Source organism: Spermophilus citellus (assembly GCF_964194105.1).
Source record: "Spermophilus citellus genome assembly, chromosome: 1".
Taxonomy (NCBI): domain Eukaryota; kingdom Metazoa; phylum Chordata; class Mammalia; order Rodentia; family Sciuridae; genus Spermophilus; species Spermophilus citellus.
The window spans coordinates 276,084,204-276,109,564 of NC_138182.1; the positions used below are offsets into that span (position 1 = coordinate 276,084,204).

At 41.4% G+C, this 25,361-nt stretch overlaps 1 protein-coding gene across 3 annotated transcripts in view; it reads right to left on the reverse strand.

Moving 5' to 3' along the window:
- The window catches only part of TRIO (trio Rho guanine nucleotide exchange factor), a 342,164-nt gene that overhangs the window by 12,928 nt on the left and 303,875 nt on the right, over nucleotides 1-25,361 (reverse strand). For all 3 annotated transcript variants that reach the window (XM_081288471.1, XM_081288470.1, XM_081288472.1), the window contains exons 38-48: nucleotides 19,676-19,824; nucleotides 18,467-18,533; nucleotides 16,893-16,996; nucleotides 14,779-14,848; nucleotides 12,268-12,357; nucleotides 11,615-11,707; nucleotides 10,894-10,944; nucleotides 10,616-10,693; nucleotides 9,575-9,766; nucleotides 7,164-7,341; nucleotides 3,883-4,688 (exon numbers count right to left, since the gene is read on the reverse strand). In XM_081288471.1, the coding sequence (XP_081144597.1) occupies nucleotides 3,883-4,688; nucleotides 7,164-7,341; nucleotides 9,575-9,766; nucleotides 10,616-10,693; nucleotides 10,894-10,944; nucleotides 11,615-11,707; nucleotides 12,268-12,357; nucleotides 14,779-14,848; nucleotides 16,893-16,996; nucleotides 18,467-18,533; nucleotides 19,676-19,824 (1,878 nt within the window). The remainder of the gene's footprint in view (nucleotides 1-3,882; nucleotides 4,689-7,163; nucleotides 7,342-9,574; nucleotides 9,767-10,615; nucleotides 10,694-10,893; nucleotides 10,945-11,614; nucleotides 11,708-12,267; nucleotides 12,358-14,778; nucleotides 14,849-16,892; nucleotides 16,997-18,466; nucleotides 18,534-19,675; nucleotides 19,825-25,361) is intronic.

Here is a 25,361-nt window from a genome sequence, read left to right on the forward strand (position 1 = left end):
GCTTCATGATATTATGGTCCATCTTCCTTTTGCCCACCCAGAAGAGGCTGAGTCCTTAAGCTGAAGCCATGTTGGGTTATTCTTCACCAAATGCAGTGATGTAACTGTTCAGTATTCAATTTAAAAGCAGCAAAGAGTGGCACTTCAGCTCACTGCCCAATAGATTAGATAAGGAAGACATCCCTAAATCTTCCAGATAAAATGTTCATTGGGAACATATATTCCAGGATCATAGGCTGCTGTCCTGCCTAACCATTTCTGTTCTTTCCTTTCAGAAAGAAGAATGTGGAACACCTGAAAGGGAAACCAACTGCTATTCTGCTTTTAGGGACAGTTGCTCTGTTTTCTTTGTATGTCCCTTGGTGGATGGTCCCCTTATTGCTTCCTGATTCCATTACCCCCAGGGCACTGTTGCCATGAGAACGCGTGCTAAAGCATCACAGGATTATTTGCCTCTGGTGTTGCAACTCAAACTTTGGGAAGAGACCTTCAGGGATGCCTACCCTGCCCTCATCCTGCAGTCCCAGTCAGTACCCAGTGGCTGACATATAGTAGGCACTTCGTAACTGTTGGGTGACTCAGTTAATGAGCCAAGACTATAACACAAAGATCATTTCTTCAGGCTACCTACCCAGGCCCAGAAGCCAAGGGGTGCAAGCTGCTGAATAGAAACAAACAGCAGTTATCTTTTCCCAGCTTTTGTTTAAAAAGTGACCTATTGTTCCAGGGTAGGGGAAACAGAGTTGAGACCACTGCTAACTCATGAGCTACTCTTGCCCACGTCCCCTCTATCAAGTTAGGATGTGGGAAATGGCATCTAGAATCCTATCTCCATGAGCTTGTTCTCAAATGCTCCCATGATGTCCAGGGCTCCAAAGGTACCAGCCTCTGCTGGACTCTCTGGATTACACTCACTTGAGAGTTCCATCCCTGGGCGGGAGACAACCCCGACATACCTGCTCTCTCAGCCCTGTCCATGGAGCCTGTGTCAGGACACGCTGAATAGATCCCTGACCGCTGTCCTGAGATGGTGGAGGGGACACTTATGAAACACATATGAGGCTCAGCCTGGGAAAGCCAACAAGCCAGTCACTGGGAATTCCAAGGACCATTATTATACACCGAGTGCTACAGAAGATATTTAAATAGAATGAGATGGAGCTGCTGCCCATCTCTGCCAAGGAGGAGTCTGCTTGTTCCTGTCCCTCATAAATGTGCACTACTTGCCGGTGACTCTTCAGCTCAGTGGCTGCCAAGCATGTCAGGCTTTGGCCTCTGCCTATTCCTTTATACAAGTCCATACTTAAAGCATGTACTTTAATATTTTGACTCAAATGGCAACACCCAATAGTTCTTTGATTACAGGGCCAAAAGTGCTAGAAAATGTAAACACAAAACTTCTGGGACCATAGCTGCTTTGGGTAATACATCATACCAGGCTATAATTTGAGTATTTTGCTATCATAATCATAGCTATTATTATTTTTTGAACACAACCTATGTGTTAGGCATTTCAAATCTATCTCCCTTAATTCTCACAATCACCTTGCCAGTGGGCATGACATCAGCCCCTTAGAGTGTGTGTGGGGGGTGAGTCTGCACAGGTTACCAGCCAGTGAGAGAAAGGGAGGGCTAGGAGTGACTTCCAAGTGTGTGTATCTTTAATGCTACCCAGGTGGCCAAGGCAGAAAAGCCAGACCACAGAGCCACAGGAAAGGCCAATATGGTCATGTTTTGGGTTGATTCACATTCACTCCACCTGGTCTGGACAACAAAACTTTGCAGAAGGTGCCCATCTAGAGGGGGAAGAAGGATTTGGGCCCTGGACTAGGTATGGCTATTTGGCTGTAACCACTGACAGCTCCACAGAAGTGCTCAAGGGGGAAGGAGGCCTCTGCTGATCAGCCAGGGGGTCTAGGAGCTCAAATTGGTAGAAGCTAGGCAGTAGCTCCTTTTAACTAAAATTCTGAAGAGGATATTTTCAAATCCCTGCTTTGGGCCTCTCAAATTTTTCCTAGGCTTCCAGGCCATTTCTGTAAGGCATTTTGACTATCTAAAACACTCTTGACAATTTCTCTTTCCTGGTTACCTACCACCACCACCACCACCACCACCAAAAAAAAAAAAAAAAAGTATGAGGCAGAAAGCAAACCCCAAACTCTCTGCACCAGGTGCTACCCATTAACTGTGCCTTGTCTTAGGTGAATGTCTTGGGGCGGAGCTGGTTGAGACCTCTTTATCCAGATCTACTCTGGAGTGTCCAGAGATGACCAGCACTGGCTCCTGCACTGGGACAGTAGTCTGACAGAGACTCTGAAGTTTCCTCTTGTGCTTACTGCCAAGTGTTTGGGTTAGGATGAACTCAAAAGATGTCAACTTGCTGATTCTGTAAGGGTCACAGCTGTTAAGCCATGCCAGCACACCGAGTAGACACCGAGCTGCTAGTAGGCTGTCTGCACCTTCTTTCTGACTGAAGTCTGTTCAGATGCTCAATGCCACCTGGCATTTTCAATCAAGCTGGGAGGCTTCCTAGCTCTGGGGGACAGTGAGGCTGCTGGGGCATCCACTAGATGACCCCTGCCCAACCATTTTTGAGAGTAAAATTTGAGTGTAAATAAGTGTATCAAGACCCATATCTTAAATTATTCCTCAAGTAAATACAGTTTAGCAAAATAAGTAACAAAAAGTAGTACAAAAGAATAAGATCAACCCAACTATGCGATTAATAGAAGTCCAGAGGAAAGGGCGAGACATGCGGAAGCTAGATTTTATATATATATATATATATATACACACATACATATACACATACATACACAAAGAGAGACACAGACCCTTTTAGGGAAATGTATTTAAAAATTTATAAAGCAATCAAACATACACTCATTAGAACAGTTCTATTCACTCACGCATGCCTTCAGGAAAGTGTTATGGGCCAGGCCGTCTGCTGTGTGGGAAACACTGGAGGACAGTGAGGAAGCCACAGAATGTGGGGAAAACCCAGCACAGCCACCCTATGCTTGAGAACACAACGTGAGTGACAGCAAAATGAGCCACAACACCCCTCCGCAGAACCTCCTGCTGCCCGCTGCGCCCTCTGCTGGACAGACACCAGGCATTCTGGCAGCCTGTGCAGGAGCAGGTCTCCAGGGGCCCAGGGGCCAGTGTCTCTTCTCCAGAGTGATACTTGGGCTGGAGAAGTATTCCCACTGGGCAGATTCCTTCCCCCCATTTTGCCATCTTAATTTGCTTTCAGTTGCTGTTGGAAGTTTTCTTGAGGGAATTTTTTTTTTCATTGGATGAGCCAAAAATGCTGCAAAGATAATTTAAGGCATAAAAGAGCAAAATCAAGCGATGAGCAAAAGCTTAAAGTGTACAGATTTCATTTAAGTAGGAGGTAGAAAGCAGGAAAAAGGACTCCTTAAAAAAGTGTGCACAGAAGGCAGGGGCTAAAAAGGAAGTTCCAAGATACTCTGCTGGCTGGAAAACTAAAGAGACTGATAGGTGCTGCATTCAGAAGGTTAATAATATGCTTTCTCTTACGAAGGAGACACGAACAAAGCAAGGAGCAAGTTAGTAGAGATGAAAGCAGGTGCTGTCCATGGTCCCAGGAAGGGTTAGAAGTGTCTGCGTTCACTTGGTGCCTGTGTGCGTCCGTCCAGGCCCCTGGGGCACGGACACACACTGCACACACAGAGAAGCCACAGAGGTGTCTACTTGGGCAGTGCACAGGAGTACTGGAGAAGGTGATGACTGCCACACAGCACTGGAGAGCTGGAGTTAGTATGGAGCAGAGTGGAGAGCCACGGCGACACAGGTTTAGAAGAGCTGGCGGGACAGAGGCGGCAGGGCAGGCGGGCGCAGGCTCCCTGGTGTTCTTACCCCGTTGCTCTGGGTGGACTGCACGGACTGCTCGCTGGCTGAGGAGCACGTGCTCATGCGGTCCGTGTCCTTGCTGGGGGCTGTGTGGCGATGTGTCTGCCGCTGGAGGGAGTCGCTGTCCCCCGGGAAAGTGAAGGATCCCGGCCGGCTTGCCGGGGAGGAGGGGATGGAGCTCCAGAAGGAGCCCCCCTTCTGTAGGGGGCTGCTGGGGGGAAAGGGCTCCTTTCCAAAAGGAGAAGGGACTGTGGTAGAGAGAGGAGAGTTCAGAGGCGAGATGGCCCCAGGTCTGGGCTTGCCCAGGGGCAGAGGGCCCAGGTTCCCCCGAGCGTCCTTGGCATTTCCATCTTGACTTGCACCAGAAGTGTTCCCGGAGGTTTTCCTGGGGCTGTCCATCACCTTCATCTTGGGGATGGGTTCCGTTTCTCGCTCAGAACCTTCTGAGTCTCCGCTCAAGGGGAGCCTGCTGGGTTGGCCGAGGCTGGCCTCAAAGGCCAGGCTGCTGCTGGGAGGAGGCAGTGAGGGGCTGGGAGCAGACATACCTGACATCTTGTCTGCCTCTGCCTGGCTCGAGGCTGCAGAGGAGACCAGCACAGGGGGGTGGTGTCTGACAGGCTGTGGGATCCGGGAGGGCCTGCTTCTGCTTGAGCTGGGGCCACTGCTGCAGCTGCTGGGACCACTGCCATGGCTGCTGCCACCACCACCGGAGGCCCCGCCGCTGCTGCCCCCTCCCCCGCTGCTGCTGCCCCCGCTGCCACTGCCGCCGCCCCCGCTGTGGTTCCTCTGGTACTCGATGGGTGATGTCAAGGCTGTAACCAAGCAAGACACAGCAGAAGAGACTCAGTCAGGGCACAAGAAAAAGCAAACCACAGGGCAGAGGAAAAAGAACGTCATCCAACCAGAAGGAAGTGCTGGGCAGCCTGTAGTCACCTAGTCACCATGGCCTGCAAACATCCACACTTCCTGCAACTGCAGGCCCACACCACCAGCAGTGAAGGGGAGACACGGCCTCAGTGCACTCTGTTCCTTGAAGAGTTAAAATGACTCCATGGAGGGAACCATGGTGGGTGGCAAGAGAAGGCAGTAGGAGAGAGGACCAGATTGTGAGACTTCAGTTTCCCAGAGGAGGCAGGTAGAGCCCCTGGGCAGCGGCTACTGGCAATGGGAAGCCCAGCATGTTGTTGAGATAGAGCCGACTAGAACTCCGCAGTGGGAAAGGTTAGTGCAACTTTTTATAAAGGTCCTCTTTAAGCCAGAGAGTAGGTAGACAAAAGAAGAAACTGGCAGAGGGTGAAATAACCTCTCAATTACCCCATGTGGTGGTGACTGTATGAACCACCTCTGTTTTGCAGGTTGGACAAACTAGACAAGGGGAGTAAAGAGCTCCACTAGGCCCTTGATGGTCAGGAAGCTCTCTCTCAGCTTCAGTGATTTTGTTGTATCACAGAGTCATCTGTAGGAGAACACAGGAATCATGCCAAATAAGATATACATGAAAACCCTAACCCAAATTCTTAAGGTGTTCAAACCTTTGTGGATTATTACAGTTAGATGCAGTGTCCCCGCCTGGGACTCCCTGGCAAATGTTAAGAGGCATCCTGGCACCAGAGGCCCTTCACAACTGTGCAGGCCCCAGCCTCTCAGAGAAGTAGGCAGAGAGCGAGGAGGAGGCTAACGTTTCCACAGCCCCTGCCCCATTCAGGATCTTTATTATCATCATCATCATCACCTACATTGCACGGCATCAGTAACCTTCAACATCATAGCCTAATCATGCTTGCAGTATGGGGCAGTTTATTCTATTTTAAAGATAATTACAGAAGCCCGGCAATTTCCCAATCCTCTGTGATGAACTGGTGTTTAATGCAACACTTAGGAACAATGTTTAGAAGACCTGTATTCACTCACAGCCAGAGGATCCAATTCTATGGCAAATGAAAACAATTATTAGCCAGAACTGGACAGAAGAAGACTGGAGTGGATACCCAGGCAGCTGATTCCCACTGGGCTAAAAGGGCCACATGACTTTAGATTCCCTGAGTGCTTCTGTTCCTGGCTTTAGAATGTCATGCAAGGTGTAGAAGTGGTTTTCTTAGGACAGAGACATTACCATACCCTCCTGGATTGGGGCACAAGTATGGAGCATGGAAGCTAAGAAAAGGACACAGAAAAGAGAATTAACAAGCATACAGATGCTGTCTCAATTCTCCAAGCTTTCCACTGATCACTAAATTCAAGCCAAGAGTCACAAGGAGATGACCACGTATGAAGGGGTAACTAGTGCGTCCTGTCCATTTTGGTTTTGCAGCTCCTCTATGATCACTTGAGTCATGGAAACTGGGAAGGGTAAAACTGTGCCTTGTTTTGAATGAGGAAGGGAGGTTTGGGTGTGCAATACACTTGCCAACTCCATCTTACATCTTTGTGCATCCTGCTTCCAGGGACAGGGCAGTACAGATTCTGTACTAAACAGAATGGAACAGCACAGCTGTGAGGGAGCTTGATGGCTGCTCCCAATCCTGACTGCCAGCAACAACCGTAGGGACTCTGGGCAAACTATTAATCCACTTTGTGTCTCAATTTCCTCATCTGTAAATTGGGCACAATAATAGTATTTGCCACAGAAAAATGTATGTTAAGTTCAGTCATTATTTTTAACATGAATGGGAGACAGATGAGAAACATAAACATGTACACTAGGGAAAGAACATATGTGGAAGACCAACCTTTCATGTGACTGAGTCACACTCTCTGGCTGGGTGTTTTGAGGTGTCCAAGTAGCAAAAATGCAGCAGGACTTCCCCACTCTTCTTAGGTTCGAGGGATGGTGTTGTGTCTCGTGCATGGGTTCTGCTCACCTGTTCCTTTGTAATATAACCCCTTGCCCTGTTTGGGATAGAATGTTCCATGGAAATACCTTTTGTGTGTCCCCTCATCTTATTGTGCCCTTGGGTGTGACCTACCTAGATGTCAGTCAACCTGCTGACAGCAGACATCATGAAGCTAGACTCAGCCCCCTGAAACTTGACCCCTTGCCTCATTTGAATGGCTTCTCCTCAATAAAAGGGGTCAGCGCGTGCTCTCTCTTTCTCTCTTCCTGTGGACCCTTAAGGTCAGAGGAGCCGTCACAGTGACCCCAAAGAAAAAGGTATTTCTGTCTCTTGTGTGGTTATTTCGCGAAGCCCAGTCAGCCCAGTTCACCTGGAGTGACCACTGAGCCTCTTAGTCATGAACAAAACCCGGCAAACACACACACACACACACAGTCACAGAACACACATTACCATTTAAAAAATTGCGCTGGTTTTCTAAAATTTGGTTGATTTCATGGATCCATGTTTGCCGGACACTTGGATTTGACGAATGCAAAATGAAGGTCTCTACCACGTCACCTGTCCTTGATGTCAGAGCAAATTTACATGGATCATTTTCCACATTTTCCTCCAGGCAAAGGCAACTCACCTTAAAAAAAATCAAAGCATTGTTCACAATAGCTAAGATGTAAGAGCAACCCAAGTACCCATCCACCAATGAACAGATAAAATGTGGTGATGTGTGCAGTGAAGTACTATTCAGCCTTGACAGAAACAAAGGCTCACGTGCATAGCCTTCCCATGCAATGAACACAGGTTAACTCTGGAAACTTTCTGCTGACAAACTAAAGTACAAGAAGCCAGACACAAAAAGACATTTATATGAGGTCCCAGAATAGTCGACTCCATGGAGACAGAGAGTAGAATGGGGCTGCCCAGGGCTGGGGTAAGGGGACAGTGGAGATTTAGTGTCTAATGGCTACAAAGTTTCAGTTCTGTAAGAAGAAAAGAGTCCTGCAGACTGAAAGTGGTGATGGTACAACAATGTAAATACACTTTTAATATCACTGTGCTATATGCTTAAAAATGGATAAGAAGGTAAATTATATTACATGACCTTTACTCCAATACAAAAATCAAAGCACATTTATCCCCAGTGGCCAAGTGCAAAATGAATTTCATCCTTTCAAAACATAAACAACTGTTTTTTGGTTGAGCTACCATTTTTACTGCCTCAGAAACTATTGTAGGTTGAGTACCCTTAAAACGAAATTTGAAACTTTTTGAGCACTGACATTACATCACAAATGGAAAACTACACACCTGACCTCATTTGATGTGTTACATCAAAATGCAGGCACACTCAATATATGGCATAGCACTACCTTCAGGCTGTGTTTAAAGTGTGTGTGAAAGTAAGTGAATTTTGTATTTAGACTCAGATCCCATCCCCAAGATATTTTATTGTAATATCAAAACCAGAATATGCAAATAACCTAAAAACCAACCAAACAAACAAACAAAACTCCTTAAAATCTGAAACACTTCTGGTCCCAGGCATTTCAGATAAGGGATATTCAACCTCTATCATGAAGCTTTTCAATGTCTCACTCAGTTACATGGAGATCATCAGGAGCTGAATGTTTTGATTAATAGCTTAAATAATTTACTAGAAATGTGGACCTGGGACTGTTTTAAAAAAAATCCCTCTGCAATGACCAGTGTTTATTCCTTACTTGCTTTCCCAGGAATAAAAGAAGATACCACTTAAAAAAAATTAAATATCAATAAAACATAGGAAAGTATATGTGCTATCATGATTAAAATACAGAAAATAATTATAGAAGAAGCAGAATACATAAAATAACAATGAGAGAATTTCTAAAGTGCTGGAGCAATTTTCTGTCTAGTGACTTGTGAAAAGAACAGGTGGGAGTTCTGATGGGGGTTGATGGGTCATCATGCACAGGGGAGACCATGCTCCCAGAACCTCAGAGGTAGAGGTCTCCAAAGGCTGGGGCTGGGGTCTTAGAGGTGGCATGAGATACAGATACAGGACTGTAATTCATCTCCTGGTGAAGGCAACCACTTCCTTCAGCTTCTTGGCCCTGAAGCCTCTGCAAGGTATTATGGGTAGAAGTCCCTAAACCCCAAAGGCTGAACCCTGGACAGATCTGCTCCAGGTTCAGGCACATGGAGGCTACAATGTTACTAGTGTGCTGAGAGGTCTTCAGGGACCCAAGTGGCTTAGTGTAGGAGACACTAACAAAGGGAAACTTATCTCCTTTCTGACCCCAGGCTGCATTGCTAAACAGGAGGGAAGGACACTGGGGGAGATACTTGCATCTCCTAAGGCCTATTTGCTGGGACTCAGCCCTCTTCTGCTCTTCTCGGTCTCACCCTCAATTTACAGATTTAGGGCTATTTGTAATAATTTTCTTTGTCCATTTATTTGTCCCTCTCTTCCATTAGAGAGCATGCTACATGAGAGCCTGGAGGGTAGTTGACTGGTCCATCTCTGGAATTCCATGCCTAATGCTGAGTGCTCGGTACTTCCTTGCTGAATGGAGGAAAAGAATAAGACACAGAGCAGCTATTTTCTCTGGTTAAAGAGTGATACTCCAAAGCTGTGCTTCTGAATTTAAATCAAGGTTTTATATGGTCATAGAGAGGTGGCACACAAACACTACCCAGTGAATGGCTATAGTCAGACACAGGTATGTGCAATACATGAGCAGTTCCTGAACACAGAGAGTGGAAAAGGGGGTCCTAGAAGATTCTCTAGATATTTAATAAGCCAGAATATGTTGTCATAAAAAGGAAAGTAAGATGGTACATATTTCATGTTGGCACATGAAAAAACTTCCACAGACACACATTACCTTGATACTGTTCTTAAACAGGAATCCTGGCATGGAGAAGCCCTTTTTTTTGTCTAGTGGTTCACTGAATATGACGATCTGTTCAAAGAGGAAAACTCGCCTCTCTTTGCAGCGAGGCAGAAGTCCTGCATCTTGGTCTGTGACCAAAAATGTGTCCTGCAAGAGCAGTTTACCCTGGGCGACGATTTTACCCTGAAAGAATAAAAATGGGGCAAAGGAAGGGGAAAAGAAAACATTTCACTCAAAGTTATCTAATTTTCTTTAGATTTCCTCTCACAGAATACTATATTTTTCTTTTCTTTTTTTCTTTCTTTCTTTTATAGTGATGAATTCGTAGCCTCAAACAGAACGATTATGTAAATAAAAGTCTTGCCAGCTTCTGCATAACCACTGGCCTTACTTAAAACTGAAGAGTAGGAGTGGAGTCTGAAAGTCTTTTCCAGCCTAGAACCGTTGCTCTCTCTGAGCAATCCTGAACCAGCAGCAGGAACAATCATACACATACTCAGAGTCTGTGTCTTCAGAAGCCCTCCAGGGAAGCTTGTACATGCTAAATCTGAGAACCACAGTACCAAAACTTTAAACCTAATTCTCTGGCAAAACAGGGACAAGGCAAGTAAAAAAATCCCATCTCCTTACTCAAGAGCCAGGAAATAAGGATTCTGCTCTGAGCTTATCTTCACGATATGTAATGAGTAATATGAGTCTGGTAAGCCATAGGAAGAAAGTCTGTTAGGCTGACGAGGAAAGCAGTGACCCAAAGTCAAGCTCTCAGGGATGCTGAAGGGTAGGGGCCACCTGGGTCCTACCGCATCCCTAGCTACCACAGCATTAAATGCAGGGAAAGGAAACTCAATTCTTATGATGGTAGAGGGCCCAAAAAGAGGTAGAAAGAAAATATCAATCAGGTTGAGTAAAGTGGGAGAAGACAGAAGACTAATCAAAAAGGATCTACTCTCTAAATGTGGAAAGAAATAATGCAGAACAAAAGAAAGGGACAGAAGGCAGAGGAGCCCTTTCAAAGAACAACAGCTGCATTACGTCGAATCCTTGCAGCCTCCCCACGTTCATCATGTCGTTGCACCGCTTTGGGACTATGCACATGACTTCCACGGCTTTCTGTGGGTGCAGAGAAAGCAGAACACAAGTTCAAGTTCCTTGGGAAAAATCTGAGGACTGCCCCTCCACTGCACCAAGTTCAGTTCCTCTCCCTCCCCATCCTCTGATGACTCCCCGGGGCAGGCCAGACCCCCATGCTGGGGATACTCGGGGAAGAGCCAAGGGGAGGTCTGCATGGATACAGCCAGGACGCAAAGTACCTCTAATTCTGATGTGTCCAGACTAGCTTTTTTGGAGTACTTAAGGAAGTCCTGCAAGGAAAGTGGAGAGAAGGACATGGTAAGAGAGGCGAGGACCACAGTGTGTCATACAAGGCACTGGGCTCAGGGCTGTAGTTCTATTTTCTCATTCAATTCTCAGAAGTACAACTAAAAGGCATCCTGATGGCAAAGCCATTCCAAATCTGATGGCTCCTGCTCTACTCCAAGATGGGAGCTTGTCCCTCTTGATGTCCAGGTCCTAAGTTCATGTGGTGCCGCCTTTAGTTGTGTTTAGTAATTTAAATCAATTCAGGGTTATCACTAAGTGGGATATGCAGGGAATAAATAAAACAGAGTGGGATACATGGGGAATAAAAATGTAAGTTCATCCAAGGCTCTAAGATGACTAAGAAACATTCAAAGTCGACAGAGCTGAAGAAAAATCATTATCCTTCCAAGGAAACAAGCTTGTGTTTACTGACATTTGATTCAGAAATTGAGGTAAATGAAAAACTGAGATGGCAGTGTAACGTGTCTTATTAAAGTTTCAAAATTTTACTTTGAAATATTTAAAATTAGAGGTAATGAGGTAGCTTCGTATTTCTTACAGAAACAAACCACTTTCCTCACCCGCCAATCCCGGACTTCCCCGCCCCATGGAGACTTGTTCTTTCACCAGTCTTACTCCCCAGCCCAGGGCTTATTCCCTGTAGCCCCTCACCTTCAGCAACAGCTGGTACTTCATAATTCTCTGCACAGGTTTGATTAATAAATCTGTGAGCTGCAGTCTGTGGCCAAGGCGCTGCTTTAAGTCCTGTAGATTTAAATGAGAATAAACTGTCTTAAGTGTTGTTCATTAAAAAGCATTTTTTCATCCCTTGTAATTGTCAAAAGGGCTGATAACAATACTGCTGATAAAAACAGTAAGAAAAATAGCCATTTCTAAGGATTTCTGAGTTTTACACTTTAACCTTTGTGAGCAGTTTTTCAAAGAAGTTTTTTACATTTGTTAAAAGACCGTTTTCAATGGCTTTCTTTTGTTCATACAAATGTATTTGTTGTTTTTAAATTTTTAGGCAAAAGTTTTGCTCATGAATTATTCAGAATTTGTAATGAGCTTTAAGTTTATGCCAATAAAAACACTTATTTTTAAAGATGATATCCCCTGAATGCCAGGGGACATGACCATAGACTTGAATTCATACTCATTCCTCTGATGTAGAGGATAGAAATGTAGCTTCAGAATTCTTATTGCTCAGGCCAGTTTTCTGAAGATTGCTTTGTTTCCTGTGAAACCAATGATACTTAAATTTTTAGAATTCAAAATGTAACAAAAAATTCAGAAATAGTTTCTGTTCCTATCTTGGTTCTTACCTCAAAAAAGGTATCAATGTATTCTGAGACAATGTGCTCAGACTTTGGTTTATTTTGACAATAAACTATGTACATGTGCAACCTTCTCTCCTAGGAATGAAAAAGGCAAACAGATGGGTTAAAACAATAACAACTGGAAACTCAATCAGAATATAAGAACACATGCATATTTCAGCACATTCATAAAGGAAACTTCTTAAAACAAAGCTGCATGGCTGAGGCTCTCAGGAGCACATTCCACGGACACAACATCTTTGTTTTTATGTGGTGTGAGGATGGAACCTGGGCCGCATGCATGCCAGGCGAGTGCGCTATCGCTTGAGCTACATCCCCAGCCCAGCTCAGGAGCACATTCCAGACTCATGACACGGGCTAGTGTTCTGTTGGTGGCTCTGAAAACAGACCTTCATGATTGTTCCCCCACACAGACCACATCCTTTACAGTATCAGTAAACACCACTGCCAGTAAAAGAACATACTTCTTAATATTGAACTAAGAATTGTTCCCATCCCTCCAAGTCCTGCCAATAGTCCTGTTAAGCCTAGCTATTCCTAGCAGACAAGAAAAAGCTCCTTATTTTGGGTAATACTGGGGGTTGAACCTAAGGCTTCACACACTCTAAAGTGCTCTACCACTGAACTACATCCCTACCCATTTTTAAGAATTTCATATGGAGACAAGGTCTTGAGAAAAGTTGCCCAGACTGTCCTCCAACTTGCCATCCTCCTGCCTCAGTCTGGAGTGGCTGGGACACAGCTAGAAAAGTTTCTGCACACAGCTAGAAAAGTCTCTTTAATCTCAAGTCCAAAAGACAGGAAAAAATGTGGACAGTGAGCCTCCCTTACTGCAGCGACCCTCAGAGTGTGGTGTGCAGCCCCGGCGGTCCCTGAGGCTTTCAGTAGTTCCATCAGGTCAAGATTCTTTTCAAAACAGCATTAAAATGTCCTTTGCCTTTGTCACCATGTTGACATCTGCATTGATATGCAGAACCAACATTGGCATTGGCAAGTGTTCCTTACTGCTACAAATTTACAGCAAAAAAATAGATAGCTTATCTTCAGAATATCCTGGATGAATAAGAAGTTACTCATTTTATTAAAACTCCACCAGGAGTATACAAGTTTTTAACATTCTTGTGACAAGACAGAAGTCTGCATAGTGCTTCTGCTTATATAACTGCTTTGAGGGAAATCACCTGAGGGGGTCGAGTTGCAGGCTGAACCAACTGCCTTTTTTTTTAAAAAAAAATCTTTTATTTATTTTATTTTTTTTAAATACACGACAGCAGTGGAATGCATTACAATTCTTATTACACGCATAGAGCACAATTTTTCACATCTTATTACGCATATAGAGCAGTGGAATGCATTACAATTCTTATTACACGTATAGAGCACAATTTTTCACGTATAAAAGTATGTTCACACCAATTCATGCCTTTATACGTGTACTTTGAACCAACTGCTTTTTTTTATAGGCCACCAATTTTACTTGAAAGAGTGTTGGACATAAGCTACAATTCTTTAAGCTTCGATATCTAGTAGACATTTTATTGAACATGGATAAAATAAGCCTGTCATTTCAAGGTGAAAAACTGGCAGTGTGTGTGAATAAAGAAATTCCAGCTTAAAGCAAAAAATTAGAATTTTGGAAACATGTCTACCACAAAAAACTTGATAATACTTAAAAGACTTCTAAAACACAGGTAGCAATGTTAAAAATGTGATTTTGGGGATAAAATGATTAACACCTGAAAGGTTTGCCCAAGTCAGTCTCCTAATGCCTGAGGCAGGATGTCACAAGACCTAGCCTAGGATAAGAGCCCTGAAGTGCAAGAAAGTCCAACAGATTTAATGTAACTTCCAGGGAAAAGTTCACCAGCAGGTTTTTATATTACATGCTGCAACTAACCATTAAGAAATGATCACTAGTCATATTTTGGTGTAGTACCTCAGAAAATTACCTGCAGAGGCTATTAAGATACTCACCTGTTTCTGATTAACACCTGTGTGAGTGTGGATTCTTTTCATATACTTTAACCATAAAACATACAGCAATAGGTTGAATGCAGAAGCAGACATGAAAATCTACTTCTGTTAAGCCTGACAGTAAAGATATTTGCAAAAATGCATAAATGCTTGTCATTAACTTTTTAAAAAAATATAGTGATCTTTCCTCAAATAAAACCTCAATGTTAATTTTCCTATTTTCGATATATTAGCTACTCTGCTAAGTTCTCTATGCATCTTCCCCAAATACTTGTCTACCTGCAGACATGTCAAAAGTTTCCTTCTTTAGGCCTGGCTCTGTCCCATGACCAACCAGTACTGTTATCAGCCAAACAGCCAGCTGGGGCAGGACCAGAAAAGCAGACAACTCACTCATCGACACTGTATAGTTTGATTTTATTCTTAACATATGCATTCTTATAAACTATGAGTGATTTCTTCTTTAATCTGTTGGCTAAATACAACATCAGACTGGAATGTAAATAATGCCTTTGAACTTACGTGTTTCACAAAGAGTGATCCTAGTTTTTCTGGATCTTCGAGGCACTTCTCTAACTCTCCTAAAAAAAAGCTGAAAACAGGGAATATATTAAAGCCATTTCCTTGGCTTTCTAAGTTTGGATTAAGGTTTACATTTTCAAAACAGTCTTTTCAGACATAGGCAGTTGATAAGAGCAAAATTTATATTAAACTAACATAAACCACACAGAAAATATTTGTAGGAACATAAAGCAAGAAGAGACGCAGCTGTAAAAGACAAGGCAGAATCAGGCGCTCCTCCACTGGCAAACTTCCTTTTCTTGTCTGAACATTTCTTGTCTCACTTTCTTCAAGGACATAAACACTAAGATTTTTGACTAAATACTGAGTGAAAAATAAATGTTTCAAAGCAATAAATTCATTTCACTTCTGAAAATTGGTCTTCACACCTGTGAATTTTACATTGACTCTATATTAAGTTTTAGAGGCTCAGATCAGATAACAGATATAAAATACTATGTTACCTGTGTCAGCTTTCTGAAGTTTTGTCAAACACCATCAAAATCAAGTAGTAGGTTATAAATACTAGCTCTCATTAAGATTAAATTAGATATAATCAGTACAAAATACTAGTAGGATTTCTTCTTTTAATATGTATATTCACCTAAACTACCACTTGCATGTTTATATTTATACTTGGTATTTGTTAGCTACAAACCAGCATGGCAATGTGAATTCTGTAGCACTTGCAGTTTTAATATCCTCCCAGCTCTGTAAATGCTATGGCAGGCAGTATCACTGGAAGAAAGTTCTTTGATCATTTCAGGAACAAATGGGTTGCCTCCCCATTCCCCATCACAGTTTTAGCCTTGGGAGTAGAAGACTAAATAACAATATTGAATATTCCTTTTAAGTTGGTTTCACTGGGCTTTTGGTAAGTCTATATAGTTTATACATTAGAGTTACATACATATTGGAGTGTTATTTTTAAAGTTGGCCAATCATTTGTTTATGAGTAACAATGAATTAGGCATTTTTTAATATTACTAATTTTAGTATTAAATATTACTAATATTAAATATTGCTAATATTTAATATTACTGGTAATATTAAAAAAAGGGAACACCCACACCTGGATTCAAAGGTTTTATATTCCATTAGGAGGGATAAGAAGAGAAATCACAAAATCGTTCTTGATGTACACCACTGCAATCCCTCTTTATATCTGTACAATATTTTAGTCTAAAGGGCACAACTGTGTCTGCTTTCTGCGTACAAGAGAACACACCTGGTGGGAATGTGCAGGCCTAATGAGAACAACACCCCAGCCTCAGCTCTGGAGAGAAAGGAAGGCTCTTGTCTGTGAATGCAGCTCTGGCATGTAAAGACGGGACAGCAGGAGGCCTGACCAGGTGAGTGCAGCTTGAATGTCCCACAGAATTATCATCGGCTAGCACTAAGCAATCCCCAGATGTTTAAGGATTTTTAAAATTATAAGAAAAGTGACCTGAAGGGACAGGTGTGTGATGGAAAGCTCCAGCAGGCCAAGGGACACTATGGTAGCACCAGCTGCCATGTGGCTCTCCTCCTGGTTAGGACAGATGTGTACTGGAACCAAATTTGATTTTCTTGGGCAATCATTAAACTGAGTTGGACAAATGAATGTATTCAAAAGCCTCTAAAAATAATTTGTATTTAGTTAAAAGATAGCTGTACTTCTACTTATAAGAAGATGCTGTTCTAAATGCTTTTCAAGTATCAACCCAGTATGTCTTCATAAATCCCATGGGGTGGTGGAGATGAAACAGAAACAGGATGTGAAGCAAATGGTTTAAGGTTGTAACTTGGCCATGGCCCCATTGCAGGTGGCCTCTGTGAGGTGCTTCTGGCTACTCCCTGACCTAAAATTAGAGTGTGGACCAGCATGAAAAACATAGGACTCCTGCCCACACATGAATGCGACTACAAAACATCTTGGTGCATCAATATGTCCTTTGTGCCAGCTTCCTCCGTGAAGCTACCTGGGTAATAAAATGAGATGTATCTGTGATCTCCTTCACCACTGGGCTGACCCGACAAGGTGAGTAAGTGTGGATGCTTTGCATACTGTCAAGCATGATATGTGCTCTACATACTCTCTGTGCCAGTCATAAATCTGATGGATGTTGCCAAACACAATCTTGTCTTTTCCCTTCATGTCATCAGGAACACCATCTTCTTTCATAAGTGCCATGTAGCCCTGTAATGGAAGATGGCAGCATGAGATTATTTATGGAATGTTTGAACCAAGTAATGGATTATCAATTAATAGTTCCAAAGAACAAGTCAGACAATACGCATTGTCTTAATTTAAAACAAACAAAAAACTGTACATAAAAAGTGTCCTTAACTGTTATTTGAAATATACTCTAACAGTCATTGCTGTAATTTTCTCTTCTGGAACTATTTAGCATTCATAGATCAAAATTCTTCTAAGGAACTGAAATAGTTTAAAGATAAAATTATTTCATAAAACAATCTGATTGGATATTAAATATTTGATTAGAAATACATTTTCTTATTTATCTCAAAGACAAATATTTGATAACAAAGATTTTCATTTTTTGGATGATTATATACTCTGTGAGGAATTAAACAATATTCTTTTCATAAATTGATTTTTTAACCACAGTGGATGAAACATGCTATTAAACTTGCTTTAAAACTTCCATTTAAATCAAGTGGGATTCAGTCTGTACAAGAACCTCTTCAGTATTCAAGTTACTTGCCTCACAGTTAAAAATGACTGCAGAGAATTCAAGCATGTTGAATCTTCTGTTACACCATTAACTGTAAAGTGTATTAACTATAAACTGTAACTTGTACTGCAATACTGAAAATAAATGATACTATTATTTACTGGAAAAGCAGCTTTTTGATGAATTAAGTTTATTAATATGATTATGCCCTTAACGTACTAGTATAAAAAGCTTGGTTGTGCTATGGTTAAGTCTTCAGCACCTTCTGGCCAATGAAACTGGCAACTCTGAACATATATGGATTCTGGGTAAAACTGAATCCGTATCTGGGCCATATGAAGTTCTTCAACTACTAATGTCATTTCTGTGATGATATCCATAAATTCAAGATTTTCATATGTAACTACAAAAATGGTTGCATGTAATTTAAAAACTTACTTAAAAAAAAATCATACCAGCTGGGCGTGGTGGTACACGCCCATAATCCCAGCAGCTCTGGAGACTGATGCAAGTTCAAAGCCAGCCTCAGCAAAAGTGAGGCACTAAGCAACTCAGTGAGACCCTGTCTCTAAATCAAATAAAAAATAGGGCTGGGAATGTGGCTTAGTAGTCCAGTGTCCTAAAGTTCAATCCCTAGTACCTCCCACTCCCCAAAACACCAGAAAAACACACTAAGATGTACTAAGCAAAAAAAAAAAAAAAAAAAAGGCTTTTCAATTGAATATAGATTCAGTTGTATGTGTACTGGGACCAAATTTGATTTTCTTGGGCAATCATTACACTGAATATAGATTTGCTTGTAAAGATAACTGGCTAAATTTTAACTCTTGGTAAAATCTGTTGGCTCCTGTTTGTGTGAAAAATGTTTTCAAAGCTTTTGAGAAGATAAAATTATTAAACTGTCTCAAGTGATACTTCTCTGAACAGCTCTTGGGATTGATACAGGTTGCTAAATATTTGAAAGTACATACTTCAACCACGTAGCCAAGGTCTCGTACATAGTCACGCTCTGTCTCCACTAATTCTTGCAAGACGTAGCTAGAAAAATAGTGAGAAAAATGGGATTTACAATAAAAATGTTTTGTTTTCTAAATGAATTTGTCTACACTTTTGCTTTTGTCAGAATTATATGGTAATATATCAGATTTACACAACTAGGTCTTAAATTCTTAAGCGTCCTAAATCACTTATACGTTCAGGTGAGTGACCTATAAGAGCTCTGAAGGTCAAAAGACACTCAGACACATGTGAATGGGGGCAATCAGGGTAAATGCACCCTACTGGATTCTGACTGCATATATAGAACAAAAAAGAGAAGTTTAGATACAACTTTGTTTTAAAGGTATGACATTAAGGGAATCTTTCTTTAAAAGGTTGTTTTAAGCTTCAATGGACATGAGGAAAAAAAATTTAACTCAAATGTTTAAAGTCTTGGGTCTGAATACATCATTTGGCAGTATTAGTATTTGAAAATTTCAGTAAGTAGGAGCACTCAGGTGATAGAGGCCAACCACTTGATAAGTATAGCAAACAATCTCAAGTGGCCTGAAAGGATTCATGTGTTTGCTCATTGTTTACTTGTCTGTTAATTTGCTCATTCATTCATTAATTCAACTAACACACACCTGCCACCTTCTGTGTGCCCTATGCTATTCAAGGCTACCAAGTAAACCAAGTCTCTGCCCTCATGCAGCCTAGTTCTTTTTTTCCAAGGGCAAGTTTAAACCTCTTGTAATATTTTTCAGTAAATATTTTCACCATAAGCGGCTTTGCTGGAACTGAGAAACAGTGCCACCACATTATTTGTGAAAAATATTCAAGCTTTTGGGACTAGTTCTAATTTTATGTTGCTTTCTTCTTTCACAACTACTATACAAGAGAAGGCAGAGGAATTTCAGGCCACGAGTGACAGAAGATGTTCTTGTCTTGCATCATTTTTTACTTATAATGTTTAATAGACAAACAAACAAGTAGAAAACAAAAATCTGGCTTACTGCACCCCTGAGGCTCTGAGTGCTTCTCTCTCTCACACATATAACTGTACAGTACTCAACAAGAGACCCCAAAACTCCTTTTTGCTAATGTAGAGACCAATTCCAGTCTCATTTTTGAAGGTGACACCAAAACAAAGTCAGGAGGGAACTTGGAAAATAATGAGAATGAAAACATTTCTGTCTTACTGCCTTCTCTTTAAAGAGCTGGATTTCCTTTCTTCCATCTCATCAATGGGCGAGGAGGAAGAGAGAAGGGAATTGTCAGATGGGTTGAAGGAGGGGCTGCTGCTGTCTCCCTGATCAACGAGGAGGGAGCTAGGACGATCCTCCAGTGCCTGGAAGAAATGTAGACAACCAACAACCGTTAGTGCCTACAGTCCATGACAGGCTGAAATTAGGGTAAGAAAATCTTAAATACAGAAGATGTGTTTTTGTAAAACCATAAAAATGTATATTTTTATGAAATTACTCATTATTTAATATCAAATAAAGCTATACTATTAATAAAAGAATTCAATCAGAGGAGCTGGACAAGAAAGGCAAGTTAGAGTGAAAAGAATAATGAAGTTATACATTTTATTCTTTGTTAACAAATAATGAGAAAGTACAGACTTTCATACACCGAAGTACTATGCTTCTTCCTGGATGTATTACTTATTTCAGATTTTGCCATTTTTTTTTTGGCTATATTTCTGCCAATTGAAAGCACAGGCCTTTCAGATGGGTGTGAAGATGTCAGTTTGGCCCCTAGATGCTGTGCCCATGCACACTGTTGGTAGGCTTGGAGCAACGTCAGCAATCTCCGGCTTAAACAAACTTGGCTTGTTTCTTGAGTATTCATGCAGCCTTACTCGTATTTCATTGCATACAGGCAACTCAGACAAAGTCAATGAGTAATCCTTCCTATCCCTTCTCCAAGAAGCAGTACTCAAGTCACTTCTCCAAAACACTCTCCTTGCTTCGGTCTGGCAGGGAGACCTCCCTCAAAGACCCCCCCCGCTCCCCCATAGTCCATAGTGTTACTGAGAGGCAGTAGAGACTTTAAGAGGTGTGGTCTGGTGGCAGGTCACAGACCACTGGGGGCATGCCCTTTAAAGAACTGTCTCTTCTTACCTCCTTCTCTTTTTTTCTCACAGCCGTGAGATGAACAGCATTCCTCCACGTGTTCCTGCCATAAACTTTTCATCTTTTTTAAACTTATCTCAGGTATTTTATTACAGTAATGGAAAGCTGCTAACATATTCCCCTATTGGTTTATAGTCACTGCTGGTGATTGTTTTCATTGTTTTATACTCTTTGCAAAACCTCACACAGAGCTTTGCAGGTGTTCAATAAATCTATGAATTGAATTCTGAAGACATCTGTCCCTGGATTAACGTGACAATGCTTACTTAGCAATCGATGGTACATGTTAATTCCATTTCTTTACCTGATTCTCAAAGCTCATAGGGATTATAGTTCTCTTAAATTTTCCAAAAAACCCAGTCAGATAGATATATTGAAATGATTTAACTAGAAAAATGTGATTAACTTATCTCCGGACAAACAGCAAAAGTCAAAGAACATAAAACTTCATTTAATAGCTGATTTTGATATCAGTAAACTAAAATTGCTAATACTTGTCTATTTTCTTCCCTTAACAGTAACAGACTGAATATGACTTGGTTGGTGAGCAGAGTTTTTAGGACACAAAGTCTATACATGCAATTTTGTTAAACGCATCTATAGAGCTGTAAAAAACAACAACGACGACAAACACACACAACTACTACTCTTATATATGAAAAATAGAGTACTAAGTTAGTTAATAATAAAAAACAAGAATTTGATCCAAAAATTATGTTCTTTTAAATAAACAGCTGTTGACCTTTATTGGCAGCAAACATTGTGCTGTAAGTACCAGAGCTTGCTTCATGCTCATCAGATCAACTTGGTCTTTGACAGAAGGCCTAAGTCTGGGGACCAAGGGGAGGACCTCCTGTTCTGTGTTCTGACTAGACAGCTGAAGCTCATTAGGTTGAATTCTGTTCACGTGAATAGTGAGAAAGAAAAAAGAAGAGAAAGGCAGATGTTCTGAGAGAGCACAGATGTAGTCGTGGACTTCACTGGTGTCCGTGGGGACCTGTCTTTATAACCTGGAACAACTGTCGGGACTGACACAACAGGTCTCAAGGACCTGTGGAGAAAGTAGGTTTGGTTATATGTTCTTGTCACATCTGTGATGGTCACTGCTTCCGTGCCGCCCGTGTGCCTCTTACACAAATGTGTGACAAGTTACTATCAGCACAACGCTGTCTCGTATCTGCAACATGGGACTTTTTTTTTTTGGTTTTTGAATGAAGTGTTTGTGGAATCCTCTTGGTTTTGTGGGTGGGCCCTTGTCAACTTTCTCTGTTTCTTATACAGAGATATGTCTGCATAGACATTCAAGCTTTTCTGAAATTAGGTTTTTTTTTTTTTTTTTTGGTTCTGGGGATTGAACCCAGGGGCACTTAACCACCAAGCCACATCCCCAGCTCTTTTTTAAATTTTAGAGACAGGGTATCACTGAATTACTCAGAGCCTTGCTAAATTGCTGAGGCTGGCTTTGAACTTGTGATCCTCCTACTTTAGCCTCCTGAGCTGCTGGGATTACAGTAATACACCACTGCAGTTTTGATAAAATATTTTCTTAGGAAACTACCATTTCATCTAAGGTTTCATTTCAAGTTTACTTTCAAAGACTTGAATAAAGTTACATCTTTCTGATTATTTGAGTTTCCTGAGTTTATTCTTCCCTTATAACCTCTTAATTTTGTACATTTGTGCTTTCTACTTAAATTTTTTTTTAAATTGTAGATGGACACACTATCTTATTTTTATGTGGTGCTGAGGATCGAATCCAGGGCCTCACATGTGCGAGGCAAGCGTTCTACCACAGAGCTACAACCCCAACCCTGCTTTCTATTTTTAAAAGAAGGTTATTATATGTCTGTTTACTTAAAAACATTTTGGTTTTATATATAATTCTACTGTTTTCTGATTCATTATTTTCTGCTTTTATCTCTATGAATTCATCTGATTTCCTTTGCTTTATTGTTCATCTAACATCCTGAGTTTTAGATGTTATTTGACTTATTTTCATTCTTCTGTCTTCCTTTATATTTTGACCAGTGTAGAGAAGAAAACCACATAGTTAATTAAAATAGTCACTCTGACAATAGGCTACAGATGAACAGTTAAAGTAATTTATTTTCCCAGAAGTGCTATGGGGCAATCCTTGGTCAGCTGGCTAGTTCTTATTCTGCAATTATTTAAGTTGCATTCCAGTTTAAGTGAGTAGGTCTCAGGACACAAGGAACATTTTTTTTAGAGTGGCTTTTTTATTTTTCATATAGACCTTTCAGGTTTTAGGTTTAGGAAGGTTCATTTCTTGGACATCATATTATATAACAGTTGAATATCGTCTCTGCAATCTAATAAATTAATATATAGCTTTTGATGGACAAATAATTCAGTGTTCAAATACAATCATGAGGTGATACAGCCTTAGAGATCACCCACACAATGACAGACATGATGGCCAAGAATCTGCAGAGTCACAGGGTGCAGGACAAGTTTGAAGGATATTAAAATGATTGACCAGAATTTTTATTGACAATAAGTAGCTCCCATTTGGCATCAGGGGATCAGTGACTGGCAATCCTTGAAGAACTGTTTCCTTTGAACCAGAAAAGAGGGAAGAATCTAGATTTCATGACATAATAAAGAAGGGAAGGCATCCATACATACCCTGTGGAACACTGTGAGAAGCTTAGCAAACAGCACCCCCCTGTTGATGACCCCTCCCCAATTTACAGGGGAAAGATACAGGCTCAGAGAGGCTGAGGCACTTGCCTGGTGGAACCCAACTCTTAGAAGGAAACTTTGAACCCAAGTCCATCTGCCTCCAAAACCTATGCCCTCTTCACTATGCCAATAGCTTTATGCCTGTTAAGAGGGGACATAAGTGAGAAGAAACAACTGTTTCATCTGAGTAAACAGAAAATGTTGAGTTCCTCAGAAATGAAAACAGAGAACACAAAAGGAAGTCAAAAGAACTAATCATGGACCATCTCTCCATTTGGAGGTCCACCCAAATGAATTACAATGAAACACAGCACTGCACATGGAATTACACTTGCAGAATAATGACTAGCAGGCAGGCAAGTGCTGCCTTACAGCATTCCCTGAGAAACCTTTTCTATTATTAGAAAAGAATGATTCTAATGGTTATATAATTGATGGATATAAATGGCCTTTTAAAAAATGTTAAGGATGCCTGAAGATTCACTGGATATAATTTAAGCACCCTTCATTTAGACCATTAATCAAATTGTCTCTAAAGCAAGTAGGTGGTGGTAATTCAATTTATATTGGCATGATTCTAAATTCCTCACCACTGGAGTCCAAATTCTTGAGTTATCTCCCAAGTCCTACCAATTTCCTGTCTAATTTCAAAGCTTACTGTGTGTTTCTCACTGTGATGGCAGGGGTTTAAAATGTGTCTTATATATAATTCCCATCTGACCATGTCAAGCCAATTTCATTAGAGGCTGTTTAGGGGTGGGAGAAGAAATGGTAATGACATATCTGGTACATAGTTAACACCCAAATGCAGGAAGTTAACTTGCTAAACTGAAGAGGTACTCTCTTTGATCTAGCAATTCTGATAATGGAAATTTAGCCTACAGATATAATCATACATGACAAGGATGTTTGTAGTGTAGTGACGAATGTGGATGTTCATAGTAGGGAAAAAATGGAGACAAACACATATTAGGAATTTGTTTAAGTAAATTATAGTGATTATATCTCTGACCCTTGTAGTTGATAAAAGTTTCAAGCATTCTGAATGCCTCAGTTTCCTCACCTGTAAAATGGGATAATAGTAGTGCATGCTTATCTCATAGGGTTGTTGTGAAGATTGTACAAATTAATATGTACTTGCACTTAGAATAGTAACTGGTTTTGAGTAAGCCTTCAGTGGTATTACCACCATGGCATTCATGAAATGGAATAGTATACAGTTATCAAAGGGAAGAGGTATTTGCACGTACCCACAAGAAAAATATCTAGAAGGAAACAAGTCAAACTGCATAGTGGTCACCTCTGGAGAATGAACTTGTGGGAGAGGTTGAAGATTTTCAACTTTGGGAGGGATGGCTTTCAGAAGATGTTAAAAATCTTGACAGGGATAGTAGAATACACTGATGTAAAAAAGTTGTTATCACTGGTAACTTTCCCATTTCATCATTAAGAAATTAAAGAAAGAGAAACTAATGAATTTGAATCAGAAGCAACATGTGCCTGGTCTAATTTCAAAGAATCAATTTAATTTGGGGTTTTTAGCAAATGAATTTAGAGGGATCAACTGAAAACACAGAGATCACTAATAAATCCCTTAAGGAATACTGTAAATACTTTTCTCTTAGGGATTGAAACTCCCCAAAAGAATATCGGTGCCTGCCAAAGAAAGCTGTGAACAAATCTAGGGTGCCACTGACTCTGGGTGCATCTTCAGACAGGACAGAGCTGTCCACTCTTGCTACCACTGCGGTGAAGGTGTGAGCAGTGAGGGATTAGCCTTGCCCCTAAGGAGGTGCTGAGCTGATAAGAAGGGCTCTGCTGGGGAGCGGGGCTTGGGTCAAGGCCGACAGTCTGTGCTAACAACATGACTTTTGGTGGGGATTCTGGATCACATGGTGTCTCAGACTCTGGAAAGGCAGGAAGCTAAGGCCAGCCATTTGAGCAGTTGACCATGTGTATGTGACTGAGCCCAGTGAGAAAGCATGAACACTTGAGGCTCAGGGGAAAAGCTGCAGCTGGCAACACTGTGCATCACCTTGCATGG